We start from the raw sequence: 15,697 nt of genomic DNA, 5'->3' as shown, positions 1-15,697 counted from the left end.
TGAGGGAGAACAGAGGAAACAGGAAGGAATGACAGCAGCCTTCTGACACAGAAGAGGGCAGAGCCAGAGGTTCTGCAGGTGTTTTCCCCTGACTGTATTCATACTTTAAAGACTTATTAGTCCTGCTAGTGGCACAGCTCTAGGGAAGACGATGCCATTTAGTCTTGTCGGTCGATTTATACTGAGATATCTCAACAGCATTTGGATGATTTCTATGAAATGTCCTACAGACATTCGTGATTCTCAGAGGGTGGCTCCTACTGACTTCGGTGCCCCTGTGACTTTTTATCTAGTGCCAGATCTAGAGCAGTGCTGTTATGTTCAAAGCAGCTGCTTGACAATTTCAAAGCAGAAGTGTTTCAGTGCCTCATGTCACCATGTCAAAAATCACGTGACCGTTTCAAATGATGCTCATATCGGAGAGGTGTCACTCTGGTTGTGACTACATTGTATTGTGTGCTGAGGAGCTGAAACTGAGGCAATCAGCTTGCACACCTGGTATTTATCAGCTGTTGTTTCCTGACACCAAAAGCTAAAATCAAAAGCTTGAGACTGGAACAATGGCTCTGTCCTTTTTTTGAGTAACTTTGCTCTAAAATGGTCTAAATGTCAAGGGGTTTTTGAAGTGTATAATGCTTCATTTCTGTCAGAAGGCAGAGCCACACGTGACACAGTTCCACAACACATAAGATAAATGTATGTTTCTGTATGTTTCCTAAACTGTGACCGTTTGTTGCCTCAAAGCAACTCTGTGCAGCTGAGCCACTTGTTAGGACACAAAGTAATGCCAACCTTGGTCAGTGTTTTGCTCTGTGCTTATGCTCTCTTTATATAATGGACACAGTTATACAACTGTGAGAACCAAAGGGATGAAAAGACCCTGACTGAGAGGTTCAGGTTTTTTCTTGCTGATAGTAATGACAGGCAGATCGAGGGCAGTGGCAGCGTGGGAGAACTGATGCCATTAGTAGGGCTGAGACGCAGTTCTGTACACTCTTGGTCCTTATCGTACTAGATATTTGTTAAACTAAGAAGTGTCCATATGTGCTGTTTATGAACTGTACATTGTTGCAGAACTGAGGAACAGAAGAGAATGACACGTAGGGTTACACATGTAGGAACACACTGTATTTCTAATGCAAAGTGCAGAAACTGCGAAGTCCGTCACCAGAGACAAACCAAAAAACTAACAGATGTTCAGAAGAGATACGAGAAGAGATACTGAATTATTACATGAAGACTGAAGAGACCATATGTGTCTGCTATTTCTGTTTAGTTACACAGTTGTCTTTTACTTTACTCTAGAATGACAAGTTTCTCCAGCTACTACAGCACCGTACCCATGAGACCAGCGAAAGGCCCGAATCAGGCCCGTTTCACCAAATTTGCAACATGCAATCTGCAACCAGCAACATGAGATCATTTCGTCTTGAACTAATGTAAACAGGTTTTGTTAATTAAAACAAAGCATGTAAGAGTCCTGTCGCACTCTAGTGAAGCCGGTTGTCAGCACAGGTCACCATGACGACTGAAGCGGCTCCATCAGCCAAAATCATGCTGATTTGTGCTCACATGCTATATGTTACTAATAATTCTGTATTTATTGAACAATCGTAAACAAACTGACACACGATGGTTGATTCTGGCTGTGATCCAGCTTGGTGGGTGAACTTGTTTCTAGTGTGCAGTGGCTTCTTTCATTTGATGTATGTACACTCTGTTTATTTGTGCATCACAGTAACATTCAAGGCTGATGACTTAATGCGTCCACATTGACCAGTGGGCTCTTTCATTCATCTCTGTTCACGCACCAATTTAGCCACTGAAGCAGCACTCCAAATTAACACATTACTGTCAGCAACACTGAACACCTCCATCACTGCTGCTCTCCATCAGCACTCAGTCATCAGCTCGGCACAAATCATCTTTTTCTATTCAGGCTGTCATTAAAAATAAGATTTGGACTTTCAGTTTGTCTGGCCAAGTAACAGTTCATCTGGGAGACAAACAGTGTGTGTCTTGGACCCAACCCAGCAGCACACCAGATGACAAATGAAGCCCAGTATCAGTGTCACTCTGCACTTACCGTAGAGAATGGTCACCATGGAGACCGGCATGACCAAGATGCCTAGGAGCATGTCGGCGACTGCCAGTGACATCAAGAAATAGTTGGTGGCATTTTGCAGCTTCTTCTCCAGGGAGACGGCGAGGATCACCAGGACGTTGCCCATGACCGTGACGGCGATGATGACTAGAATCAGCAGTGCCGCCCAGTTCTTCTCCAGGCCCGTTTCTTGGGCAGGACACCGAGGTCCATAAATCCTGTCCTCACCATAAACTCCTCCAGCATTATGATAAGACCAGTTGCCCAGCTGGGCATCGATGCTGTTATGGACCATATTGTTCCCATGACACCCCGGGTTGGTCACATTATTGATGCTTTCCTCAAAACCACGTGGAGACCATGGGCTGGACTCCACAGTGGTAACAGCTCTGAGAGTGTTGGAGATCACCTTTGACACGTTGGCACCACGCAGGTTCATGGTGTCTGCCCGGTAACACCGTCACAGCCAGAGAGTGAAGCGCCGGAGCGCCGCTGCCTGGAAAATGGGTCAGGGTGGAAGATGCAAGGGGAAAGTCTTGTTTCCATTTCCTCCCCAGGTGGCCACCATGAACATAACACCATTTAACACTTTGGTCATTCAAAATGTTCTGTCACATGTTGCCTCCATCATCTCGTAGGAAACTTTCAAGCCTCAAATTGTTTGCCAGACGCTCAGGAGATGATGATTTTTTCCACACAAGGGAAACAAAAATAGACAGCAGCTGTTCACTTTCAAAGAACAATGCTGAATAGATACAAATTAAATCACTGGGTCTGTGCCATGCACCCCTGGGAAAGCAAAACAGAAATGTTCCAGCTGAAGCCAAATGTTGATTTTGATTCACATATGTTCAGGCTGTTTTACAAGAAGCATCTCCTCATCGTCTGGTTGTAGAATCCATTTGAAGCCTGAGCAGCGGAAACAGCAGGTTTCCCATCCAAGTTGCACTCAGGTTAAAAAATATTAGGTCCATATGATGTTTAGGGTGTTACAAGATAAAATTTCATCTCAACGCTTCAAAGTATGAGCTTTAGTCTTTGAGTTCCACAATGCAAATGGCCGAGAATACAAGGAAATAAGCTCTAACCTTTGCAGCTTCATCCCATATTATCACAAAACTTTATCAGTTTGTCACATTTTAATGAGCTGAGCTGAGAATCTGCAGGTTTACCCTGAATGTCAGAACTGCACAGATTCACTCACCGTGTGTGTGTGTACGTCCTCGAGTATCGTTGCCGTCTTGTCACCTGGGAGAGTATCGGCGGTCAACAGAGATGGATGATGAACATGATGATATCTGATGAGTTTATGAGTGTGTTACCCACAGACACCTCACTAACTTCTCTTTCCTTCACACACACTTCAGTCTGGCAATATCAAACTCCTGACTCGTAGTGAAAACATTCCTCTGTGCAATAACAGTGTCAGCCCTCCACAGAGCTGAAATATTCCTTACATTCTTTCTCCTTCTGTTTGCACAAGACCTCAGTGGAAACTGTCAGTTAGTCTCCAAGTCCTGCACAAAACAGCACAGGTCTGACTCAGTGTTCCTTCAGCTCCATTAAACCTTCATCTTGGGATATTTCCATGTCTCTTACTGTATGTCCCTAAGAAAAGAAGAAGAAATAGATGAAGGAAATTCTTGTGGTTTCCAGAGTGTCAGTAAGTTGTTGTCGTCTTCAGTGATGCTGAGGAGCTGGATGAATTTCTGCTGTTACTCTCCTCGTGCTGCCTCTCTGCAGCTCTCTCACTGGGATCTCCTGCGCTCTCTCGCTCTCTCTCTCTGACTCGGCTCGCTCACTCTTAAGCGTCTCTCGTTCTCCATCCTATTTCTTGTGCCTTTTTCACTCTCTTGTTGAATCAGTAAGTCCCATTTTCTCTCTCCCTAGTCAATGGCACTCCCTCACTCCAGTCAGATGCTACCTCTCTCTCTCTAGTCAAGTTTCCCTCCAAATGCTGCACAAATTCTAACTGAAGTTCCTGAAAACTGGCACAGGAAGATGTGAGTTATTGCATATTTCCATTCAGACCTTTCATGTGAATATTAGGAGTTGGAGATAAATAGCTGGTGGAGCTGGCGGTGCCATTAAACCGGTACAGAAGAAGAAGGGGATTAAGAGAGCTCCAGTTACAGTTCGAAAACTAGCAGCTGAAATCTCAGATTGGCTGACTGATAAAATCCACTGTGAAAATCACTGGTCTTAAAAATTATCCATCTTCCCAGCATTTTCGTTGCGTCTCATCTCGTTTTCTTCACGCAATAAAGGTTTGTTGACGACGATATTTAGTCATAATTTTCGTTGACGAAAGCAACACTATTCCTTGGTCCTTTTTACTGTTGGTGTTTTTATCCTGCCTAGTCTTGATTCAGTGTATTATGATTATGCCATTATGAGTCCAAGCAAAATTTCCCTTTGGGGACAAATAGTTCTCAGCTGTTAGGTTCACATTTGTTAGAGAAACTATGATCGATAATGTCAGTAGGAAATTTGCACTACACAGACTAACTAACAGACATCAACTTTACTGAGCTTCATGGGACAGTTCAAGTTTCATGAGCCTCAGCCGAACACCGAAGGACATGTTCGCTCAGAGTGGGGGCACCAGTCAGTACAACTAATGGTCAAAATTATTTTACGGTTTCGTGTCGATGTTCCCTGTAGAGGTTCCTAATGCTGTTTCTGAATGTAAGGCTCTGTGGTGGCTGAATGAAGAAGCAGGAAGGATTCACACACCAACATTTTAACACCATTACAACTTCAAAATAAAGCCATTTGAACAAAAACCAGTGCAGACGTGTTGCTGTATGATACATTTTAAAATGATGGCAACACTTGCATTACAGTTTTTCACATTTGCTAAGACAATAAACCCCATTCTCTGAACCAAATTCTCAACAGCTTAAACCAATTTGTCAAATAAATCACTCTTTCTGCAAAACCTTAAACAAGTTCAGGCAGTTAAACACGGTTTGCAAATCTCATGCACTCTTTTTGCTAAACTCTAAACACATTCTCACTAAAACACAATTCACACTGTGATGAACTTGTGTTGCAAAACACTAAACACAGGACAGCAAAACTTAAACACAACTAAAGCACAGTTGTCATCGTTTACACACAACGATTCAAAATTGTTCACACTTGTTTCTAATTATGTGATGAGCAGGTACAAAATATAAGCCAGTTCAAAGTGTACAGATGGCACGGGTACATCCAACTATGGATAACAATATGAGGGGAAGTGTGTGTATACAAGGTGGTGGATGAAGAGGAAGAATAAGACCGAGAACAGTAATTTCAGATGAAATTAGAGCTACTGTGATAGACCATGTTCTTGTGCATGGAGTGACAATGAGGGAGGCAGGACAAAGAGTTCAGCCTAACTTGAGCAGATTCTCTGTGGCCACCATAATCAGGGCATTCAGAGAAGAGAACAGGTTGTATTTTTTACACTGTATTTTCATTATTTCAATCAGTAATTCACTTTGTCAAACTGTAAAGTCAACTGGAAAAATAAAGAAAAACATTTTATGTATAGTAGTAATTGTTATGGTTGAGTCCCCCTCACCAGGAGGGTGAGGGAGAACTGCGGTAGGACTCAAGTGTGCCTCAAGATTGCCGACCCAGGTGCTAGTTAAAAAAAGGAGGTTTAATGGAACAAAACACAAAGTAACAACATAACAAGGGTCATGAACATATATAAACAGCAAAGTAGGGTAGAGATGGTGGAGGAGACCGGGATGACCAGGTGTGACGGAGTAGATCCGTCACGAGTAGCTGATAAGTTATACATGCGCAAATACACGGAGTAAACAGCGTCACTTCTACATGCGCATAAAGAGAACTAGTGATGTGACGTTCCGTATCGAGCCTTCGAAGCGTGTGCTGGTAGGGGAGGGGGCGTTTCCGCTATGCGCGTATCGAGGCCTGCGTCATTTAGGGGAGGAGCTGAAAATGATGACGTCCGAAGCCTCGCTGGCTGCCCGGCTGTACCACGTGACTGATTCAGGAAGTGGTTCGGATTTTGCCGCGAGTTTTGACAGCGATAAAAACCCCTCAGGCTCCATTCAAAATGTGGCTGTTTGATGGAGAAAAAGAAATCGCCTAAGACCTGCCACAGTGGAGAAACTGTTGTTTTTAAATAAACCAATGATGTGTCCCCAAAACCATAATCACTGGCCATACCTCAACGTTACAAAAGCACAATCATTGTCCACACCCCAACCTCAACCACCCTCACTGTTATTGTTGCATCCAGTAGATGTCCTACTAGAGCTAATGAAGCTTCAAGAAGCTTTGCGCTGGAGTGAACCAATTGGATGAAAGGCTTCATTGCTTCATGAAGCTTCATCTGCCCATCACTAGAGAAAACAACATAGTTAAGTGGCAGTATTACTTACCGGGTTTCACGTGATTTAGTTGCGGGGTCGAGTGTATCTTGTAGGTTCAAACGTGGTGGCCATTTCTAAAGCCGTTAAATATGGTGATGTGTGTGTCATGTGAGTAGTCGTCACTGTGACGCGACTGGGATGGGGCGGACCCTAGGGTATTAAAGGCGACCCAGGTTCCACCATGAGTTTTAGTTGGTTTTGAGCTGCATAGAAGGCTGTATCTGTCTGGGGGAGAAAATGTCTAAAAACTGTTTTAATTCGTTTTTGTAAATATTGGGCTATTTTTCACCTGGGGATGAGCACAATAAATGATTGGTTTTCACTGCATATACGACTATGCCATCTTTTTATCCGGGACTTAAAAAGAACCACGTCACACCAGGGGAAAAGACAGGCCAACAGCAAAAAAAACAAGAGAGTGGGAGGAACAGGACGGACAGGGGAATAGACAAGCTAACCAAGGGGACAGACGGACGGAAAGGGAAGTCCACAGCACAGGAACTGTCAGCGTGGATAACAAAAAAACTAACCACATGGAAAAAACAAACAAACTCAGAGATCCACAGCACAGGAACTGCCAGTGTGGACGTATAACACTTAACATATAACCAATGTACAAAATGTAATCCACAGCACAGGAACTGTCAGCGTGGACCGTATAGCACAAAACATATAACCAACATACAAAGTGCGATCCACAGCACAGGAACTGTCAGCGTGGAAAACAAATGACGTATAATACATACCACAACAATAGGTCTGTTACAGGGTATGCGAGTTACAGCGACGATGGAGCGTCCGCCAGAGGTATAAATAAGGTAGGAGGGTGATTACAGTGATGCGCTCCAGCTGTGCGTGACAACCCACAAGTCACTGATTACAAAATGCGATACAGCTGAGGCGCTAATCCTGCAAAAAGAGCGAGCAGGAGAGAGAAAGGCAGAAGAGAGGCAGGTCGTGCCGAGCAGACCTGACAGTAATTTCCATCATATCTTTACTACATGTATGTTTGTTTTTTATAATGTTGTAGAATTGCGAGACCACATCAGGGTAGAAGAACTGCTGTGTTCTCCCAAGAGCAAGATGTTCTAATTGTTGATATTGTCAAAGCACTGCCATCCGACTCCATGAAATTCAGCAAACAGTTATTGAAGACAAAGTAAATTGTGAAGGAATCAACAGTGTAAGCCTTTCTACCATTGACCGTGTCCTCCAACTTATACATACGCATACGCATGAAGCAAGTATACAGAGTACCCTTTGAGCGCAAATCCAAAACGTTCAAAGATCTACGGCATCAGTATGTGCAAGTAAGTATACACTCAGACATTGTCAGTGCTAATGCTGACAGTACACTTCTGAGCTTCTAGCCTACAGTTACTGTAATATGCACTATGTTGATGTGTATGTAAATCAGGAGTGCATACAAAGACACTATTGTAAAAGTCTTTCAGTATCACTTACTACTGTAAATGACTATTTTAATTTACAGAGAATTTGAACTGGATTCCATGAAAGGCCTCATGAATGGATTTTTGTAGATGAAGCAGGATTCAATCTTATGAAGAGAAGAAGCAGAAATGTAATTGGCCAACATCCAATGATGGAAGTCCTTGGTCAGCGTGGTGGAAATGTCTCCCTTTGTGCAGCCATAAGCAATCATGGGGTTCTCCATGCACATGCAGCCCTGGGGCCATACAATACTGAACATCTTCTCACATTTCTGGATGGTCTAAGAAATGTTTTGTTTGAGCGAGAGCAACAGGATCATCAGTCAGCAGCAGGAAGTGCAACATTTTTATGTCATGGTTTGGGACAATGTCAGCTTTCACCGTGGTGTCCGAATACACGAGTGGTTCAACAACAACCAGCAATTTTTAAATGTGTTCCTTCCACCATACAGCCCTTTCCTCAACCCAATAGAGTTTTTCTGTGCATGGCGGGGTCTATGACCAAAACCCTTATACCAGGGAAAATCTCTTACAGGCAATGGAACTGGCCTGTGACACAGACGTGCAGTCTTGTCAAGGCTGGATCCGCCACCCCAGAAGGTTTTTTGCCTGTTGCCTGGTGAGGGACAACATTGCCTGGGATGTAGATGAAGTCCTCTGGCCGGGCCCAGCTCAAAGACAGGATCCCAAGGCAGAATAATCTTTCTGATGTGTTTTTTTTTCTTCTTCTTCTTTGATCGCAACATGGTTTATGGTAAATTCACCATACTTAGGTGTGATTTCTTTTCTTTTGTGTGTTTTTTACTATATACAATAAACTTTTTGCCCTGGATGCTGCGTTCTCCATTTTATGATGTAGAGTCTAATGAACGAGCGGCAGTGTGAATATGATTGACTTGTGTGTGTGTATGATCTGAAAGCAATTGTTTGATTTTGCCAGAAGAGTTTTGTGAATTTAGTTTGAGTATTTGGATTTGTGTTTAAGGTTTTGAGAAAATGACAGATGTTTTCAAGAAATGTGTTTTAGTAACTGTGAAAAACTGACATGACAGCAGCCATTGACTGAATGTAAATAAAACAATAAAGCATCACTGTCTCCCGAAGCTGCCACAGTGGGAAGTGTGTATGTGAACTTTTATAGTACAAGCAGTTTCCCCTCCCCTACCCCAGCATTATTAGTGAGCAGCCTTCATTAGTTTGTGCTGTTCATTATTTAAATACCGGCTTGTATTTGAGGATGCACACATATGGAACTGACTGTACTGTGAACGCTCCGTCCACCAGTCTGCTGGATCTGCTTTGTGTTTAGCTGCTGACAGCGGCTGCTGTTTCTGCTACAAACCCTCTGATGATTAATCATGTTCTCTGTTACTTCTCACTCCTGCTGACGTTCTCCTTTCATTTTCTTTCAGGAGAAATAAAAGCAGGTTTTTACATTTCAGAACAGGCCAGGAGATCTTCAACGGAGCAAAACCACAATGAGATATAAAAAATATTACCTCTTTTCTTTGTCTTGTTCGTCTTCTGCTGAAGCTTGTTCTCTCGCTGACTCAGACTCATTTAATGTGTTCTCAGGCATAACCGAATTACTTTGATTAGTTTTGTCGTTTCTTTTCTCTCTTATTTATCTCTGTATGTTTTCTGTGTATTTAAAGAAGAAAATCCTGGATGTAAATTAGGTAGACATTTAAAAGTGGAATCAAATTTTTGCTACAATATTTCACATTATCCACAGGTTTGTGCCTCGAGTGTTACATACTGCCTGTTTTACTAACTGAAATAAACTGTGGGGTTTTCATTTGGTACATAAGTACAATAAATGAAATAATAACGTCGACTTGTCACTAACACAGATGTGTTATGAAGAGTAATTTAGTGTTATGACGAGGGGCCTTGCTGACCTATGCACCTCCTCCCCCTGGCCAGCACCACAGGCAACTGCTTGCACCTGAGGGTTACTGATATAATGTGGTTTAACACAGTATGAGTTAGCTGGCTCAGTAACGAGCATCATAAACCAATATGAACTAACATTAGATACCATAATCAGCAGGACTTATTAGGCCAATAAAGCCGTAGCAGTAGGGATGTTGGTTGCTGCTCATGAATTCAACTGTCTGTTTGTGAGAGGAAAACTGTTATTTTGTTTTTCAAAAGGGATGTAGTCTCACTTTAAAGGAACTGCTGGACCACAGGAATGTTTGCTTTCTTGCCGAGAATCAAGTGAGAAGACTGATGGTTAGCTTAGCCTAATATAGAGAATGGGAGCAGGAGGAGCGGCTAGCCTCCCGCCCCTTCGTCCCTTCATTTGGGAGAGGTGAACTCTCCTCCTGTGCCCACGCCCCCTCCCCTCCCCTTTCCACCTCTCACAAAGCTTCTGTGCACGGCACGTTCTCATCAAGCAGGGGCGTCACATATGATAAATAATAGAAAACCGCTTAGCGGCGCAGATTATTTTCCTTCCAAGTGCTTGTGCCGCCCCCTACATGTCATGAAAAACCGCCGCCCAGGGGCGGCTGCCCAGTTCGCCCATGCCAAAAACCGCCACTGGCTCCGGAGCTCACTAAACCAAAACCAAACTTCAGAAACAAGTTGTGGTTTCACACTTTTGTCAATTTTTGTGTGAAAGTATAAAAGTGTTTTTAAAAAGTGTTGAACAAAGTTGCTCAGGAGGTAGAGCGGGTTGTCTCCTAACCGGTTCGATTCCCGGCTTGTCCAGCTTGTCCAGTCCACACGTTGAAGTGTCCTTGAGCAAGACCCTGACCCCCCCCCACCCAGTTGCTCCCGGTGATGTCACTGTGTGCACGAATCTGTGAGTGCAAATGGGTGACCAGTGCTGTACAAGTATAAGACTATTTACCATATGCTAATTACTGAGTTTTAGTGCCAATTTCCTGACGAGCTGTTTCCAGTCTTTATGCTGACTGTAGCTTCATATTTAAGGTACAAACATAAGAGTGGCATCATTGTGAACATGCAACTCTCTGCAAGAGTTGAGCTTTTACTCAGACTTCTGTGCACATACATCTACCAGGAGGTGGTGGGTACAACAACAAGTCGCAGTGAGCAAAAGTCCAGCATCAGTGAGCAGAAGCCCACTTCAGGCACTGGTCAGATGACAACAAGGTTTTTCCCCGAGTCCGGACTATTTAAACACACATCTTGTGTACTTGACTCTGGTATTTTGTAAATTTGCTGAGTATTTTGTATTGTTATTACAAATAGAGAGATGACAATTCTCCTCTGTCATCCTGCAGATGTGGGAATGCACCAGGAGGTTCATTAGACGTCACACAACTACAGTCCCTGAGCTATCTGAAGATGAGGGTAACTGTCAACATGTCTCCCTGAAAGAGCTGCGTATTGCTAAGGAATTATAATCTTCCAGAGTCCAGTGTGACTCAGACTGAAAGAATGAAATGAAACTATTTTTCTCCTTTAACTCATCTTCTCTCTCTGTCTTCCTCATGCTGCTTCGGTCTGAAGGGTAATTACTGCCTCCCTTTTTCACTCGCTGAGCCTCACAGAGTCTTACACTCTTCACTCCTCAGCCTCGGGCACTCTGTCGGCCTCTCTGGCTCTGTCTCTCTCCAGTTCCTGTTTTTGTCTGTGGTCTGTCTTTGTTTTGCAGCAACAGCAGGATCTACAGAATTAAAGAGGCTTTCAGAAATGTTTTGATAGGCCAGCCATCCAAGGTCTTGGCCATGCCACTGCTTCCACTGTTTGACACAGTCTGTGTGTCTGTGTATTAGATTAAAGAAGAAGCTAATGCTCGCTGAGCTTTTCTGACACAAACCTGGCCTCTGCATTGTTTGTGCAGCCAGTTAGTGAACAGACTTGCATCAGCTCCGTGCATCTTACATGTCTCAAGCAGGAGTTAAACACAGTTATCATAATAACCCTTTAAGGTTAGTGTGAGATTAGGGTTAGGTCAAGGTTAGGGTCAGGGTTAGGATTAGTCAAGTAGTGGTTACAGTTAAGGTTAGGTTATGTCTACAGGAAATTAATGCAAGTCAATGTAAAGTCCCCACAAGGAGTGAAAACACAGCATGTGTGTGTGTGTGTGTGTGTGTGTGTGTCTCCATGACTGTGTGAGTTTTCTCTGCATAGCCACTCATCTGCAGGCCTTTGGTGTTTATGTGTAAAGGACAGAGCACTGCTGCATCTTCTTGATCTCCTCCCCCTGCTGCTGACTCTATTTATCTCTGCAGTCCATCCATACCTAAGTCATAACATATGCACATCCACTTTCTTCTTTTCATTTTGCTGCTTTTCTTAATGTTTCAAAGGCAGGTCAACGTGTGTGTTTCTGTCTTTCCAGGATGCTTATCTTTTACAGTGTCCTGAAAGAGAGACATTCTTTCCATCCATTCACACAAATGCCAGAACACACAGTCACTGTAGACAATTTGCACTGTCAAGCTCAGGATACCTTATCAGTAGCTGTCCAAAGAGGCGTTAGAATGACTGCCTCAACCCTACTGCTGTAAACACATGGACCACATGTCCACCTTGGGAGGCAGAAGATCTCATAGGTGATGCACTGTCCTGGGAAACGTCAGCCTTCAGCTGCTGTGGCCACAGCTAGAGAAAGGGAACAAGCTTATGGATTCTCCAAATGTCTTTAGCTCGTCCAGAAACTGAAGCCTTCAGCTGAAAAAAAATCCCACAGAAACCCTGGAGATGCCACATTTGTCCATCCACGCTCGACTGCAAAACAGTGCACATAATAGCCACAGGTGAGTGTCTGTGATCGGCGATTACTGTGTTGACCAACTGAGGCTCGGTCAGTCTATTAGAAGTTAGAGGGAGCTGTGTGTAAGATGGGACAGTAGAGACACGACAGGAAACCTTTGTGAAGCTTTGGCACAAGTTCAGTAAGGAAGATCTTTTTCCTTCTGGCTTCTCTTTTTATTAGGAGATCAGACTTTTCCCTTTGCATCTGCATTTGTGTCAGTCATTCTGATACCATTTACCTCCAGGCTTCTGTGAGCACTGTTCAACCAGCCCACCTCCTCCCCATCGCCGCCGTATCCTGCAGGATGATCCCAGCAGTGTCGAGGTGCCGGGGGTCGACCTGTGTCCAGCCTTTATCAGCCCGGTGCTGATCCATACAGGTGCTGTTGTCAGCCTCAGTAATAAACCTTCTAAGCATATTCTACTGATTTAGTTTTATAATTAGTGGTAAATTTGTCATAAATTACAAAAACAAGTTTGTGCATTTGTTACTTGATATTAAAATTTAATTTTTGGACAAAAACCATGTTGCCACTCTGAAATTCAGTGACCAGCCTCCGGTCCCCACAAGGATGGCCGAGTCCCCACAGTGTGAGTGTGTTAACAGGTTTTGGTCCCCATAATGTAAGTAATATAAAGGTATATACTATGTGCACACAAAAAACAGACAAACGCACGGTGGATTAACCTGTTATTTTAATGCTGCATTAGGCCACGTTCAGACTCAGTTTCTGTCAGGTTTGCCTGGCTTCACCTGCCTCTCTCACCTCCCTCACTCTGTTTCACTCCCTCAGCCCTGATTACACTATCTGGCACACCTGCTTCACACCCCCTGATTATCACCAGCTGCTCCTTATTAGTTTTTACCCTACTTATACCCCACTCTCCTTTCACTCCCCTGCCAGTTCAATCTCTATCTCAGGCCCCTTATGTCATTGTTGTTTCTCCTAGCTCCTACCATTACCATTTCTCTACTCCCCGTTGCCACACGCCTCTCCTGCTGTTTCTTCCTCCTCTACGGACTTCTCCTCCAGACCCTGGACCTACTCTGCCCTTCCAGTCTTCACCATTCAGGTTCATGCACAGTCATCACTATTCATCTGTACCAACTACTGTCTACTCTCTTCTCAGTCACCACCGCTTCCCTGTCGACCAGCTCAGGAGTGACCCCAGGTTGGCAGGGTTCGAAAGACTATACCCAGTCACGATGGATGCGTCAGGACTGTGGAAGTAGACATTAATGGTAAAACCTATGTTAGGCCTGTAGCTCGTCTGATTCAGTTGCCTGCTATTGGGGGTGGTGAGGATATTTAAGGTAATTCACTGTTACCCATTTGCCTTTCAAATGTAGGGGCAGCTGTTGTGAATTATACCCTTACCTTATGTTTGTTAGGTCTTGCTTCTTTAAGGGGTGTGGCTTCGCAGTGATTGACATTGTATGTTCTGAGTAATGGTTGACTCCGTACTATGGAGACATACGTAGCTTGCATGTGAGGAGTTCCCTTTCTTGAGAAGAAGTTCTTGACACATGACTGATATGTATGCTCTCAAGAAATAAACAGTCATGGTTAATCTGATGACTCGAGACTCTCTAAACGGAGTACTGTAGCGGTCAAGCCTGTTATTGCAACCACATCCTAATTAAATCTTACAATGGTCCTTCGAGCCGGATGTGCTGACTACTCCAGTTATGTCATCAGACCACCGACCAGCTTCCTTACACCAGACAAACAAACCCTCATGGAAACGCCACACACCTAAATATCTGGAGGATTATCTTTTTGACGAGTGCCACCAGTTTGTCCTCTCCTCCCATCCTATCATGATGACAGAGGAGCTACAGCTGCAGTGAGTGCAACAAGTCAAACATAGGTTAACACCAGCCAAGGTGAGCATTCCAACAAGCAGGATTTAATCTCCTCAGATGCATTAGATATGGGATCATTGAGGAAGTTATTAAAATCTATGTCTGACAAGCATAAAGATGAAGCTGCGGATATGGCTGCTCTACACAGCAAACTGAAACGGTATGAAACCCGACAACGTCGACGTAGAGAGTTGATGGAGCAGATTGCTTCATTCATAGAGGAAGAAGGAGAAGAGGACAATCAAATCAATGATACTATCATTGGTGCAGCTATGAGGAAATCACCTCAAGTAGAACCTCCCCAGTTCCCACCTTTATCAGGAAACTCGACATTATCATCGCTTTCACCTGATGTAGAGTTACAAACCGAGAAACAGAGTGAGAACTATGCAACTCTGCGATCTGTAAGTGACCCACATATCGGTGCCAGCACACCTAGAGCAGAGGAAACCCAAGGTAGCAGAGGGTTTTTCCCAATATACCCAGTACGCTCACAATCATTATACTCATCAGTGTCATCAGGCACCATGCCTCCTGTGCTGCATCAAACTCAGTATACTTCCATGACAGAACCCGCTCTATTACCAGTTCTGACACAGCACCTCCCACCTGAGGAACATGTTCAACCTCGGATACGGACTCAGCTCACACCCCCTACATCAGTTTATCAAGGGCATGACGTACAATATGACCATCGAGCATTACCACTTCCCATACGGCATGTTGCTGCACCGATTGTACCAAGCTTAATAGAATATCAACCTACTTACACGCAATCAACAATGTCAGCCCCTCACAATCTGCATAATGGTCCCATCGCAACAATGAACACTCCACCTGCTGTTGTTCCCTCTCGAAAGTTATGGAGACCACCTGACCGTTCAATACATCAACAGGCACTGCACGCTATTCCTCAGCCAAAAATCCCAGACTTTGTGAATGAGAACGAAAGGGAATTTGCTAACCTGAAGTTAGCGCTGGACAATCTGCTGGAGCCTCACATGGAGTTAGATGAGAAGTACAAGTTCCACATTTTGCTGGAGTATCTCAAATTGCCTGAGGCACAGATGATCAGCCAGTCTTTCCGACATCACCCTTATCCATACTCAGCAGCCATACATGCGTTACAAGTCCAGTATGGCCA

At 43.9% G+C, this 15,697-nt stretch overlaps 1 protein-coding gene across 1 annotated transcript in view; it reads right to left on the bottom strand.

Annotated features, from left to right (window-relative positions):
- htr2aa (5-hydroxytryptamine (serotonin) receptor 2A, genome duplicate a) overlaps positions 1 to 3,860 on the bottom strand; it is a 93,696-nt gene extending 89,836 nt beyond the window's left edge. Inside the window, 1 exon segment of the mRNA XM_020621568.1 lies at positions 2,087 to 3,860. Coding sequence (XP_020477224.1) covers positions 2,087 to 2,543 — 457 coding nt within the window. The 5' untranslated portion in view covers positions 2,544 to 3,860.
- Positions 3,861 to 15,697: the final 11,837 nt, after the last annotated feature.

Source organism: Monopterus albus, unplaced genomic scaffold, assembly GCF_001952655.1.
Source record: "Monopterus albus unplaced genomic scaffold, M_albus_1.0 scaffold261.1, whole genome shotgun sequence".
In the NCBI taxonomy this organism is placed as follows: Eukaryota; Metazoa; Chordata; class Actinopteri; order Synbranchiformes; family Synbranchidae; genus Monopterus; species Monopterus albus.
This window is presented reverse-complemented; position numbering and strand designations above follow the sequence as displayed.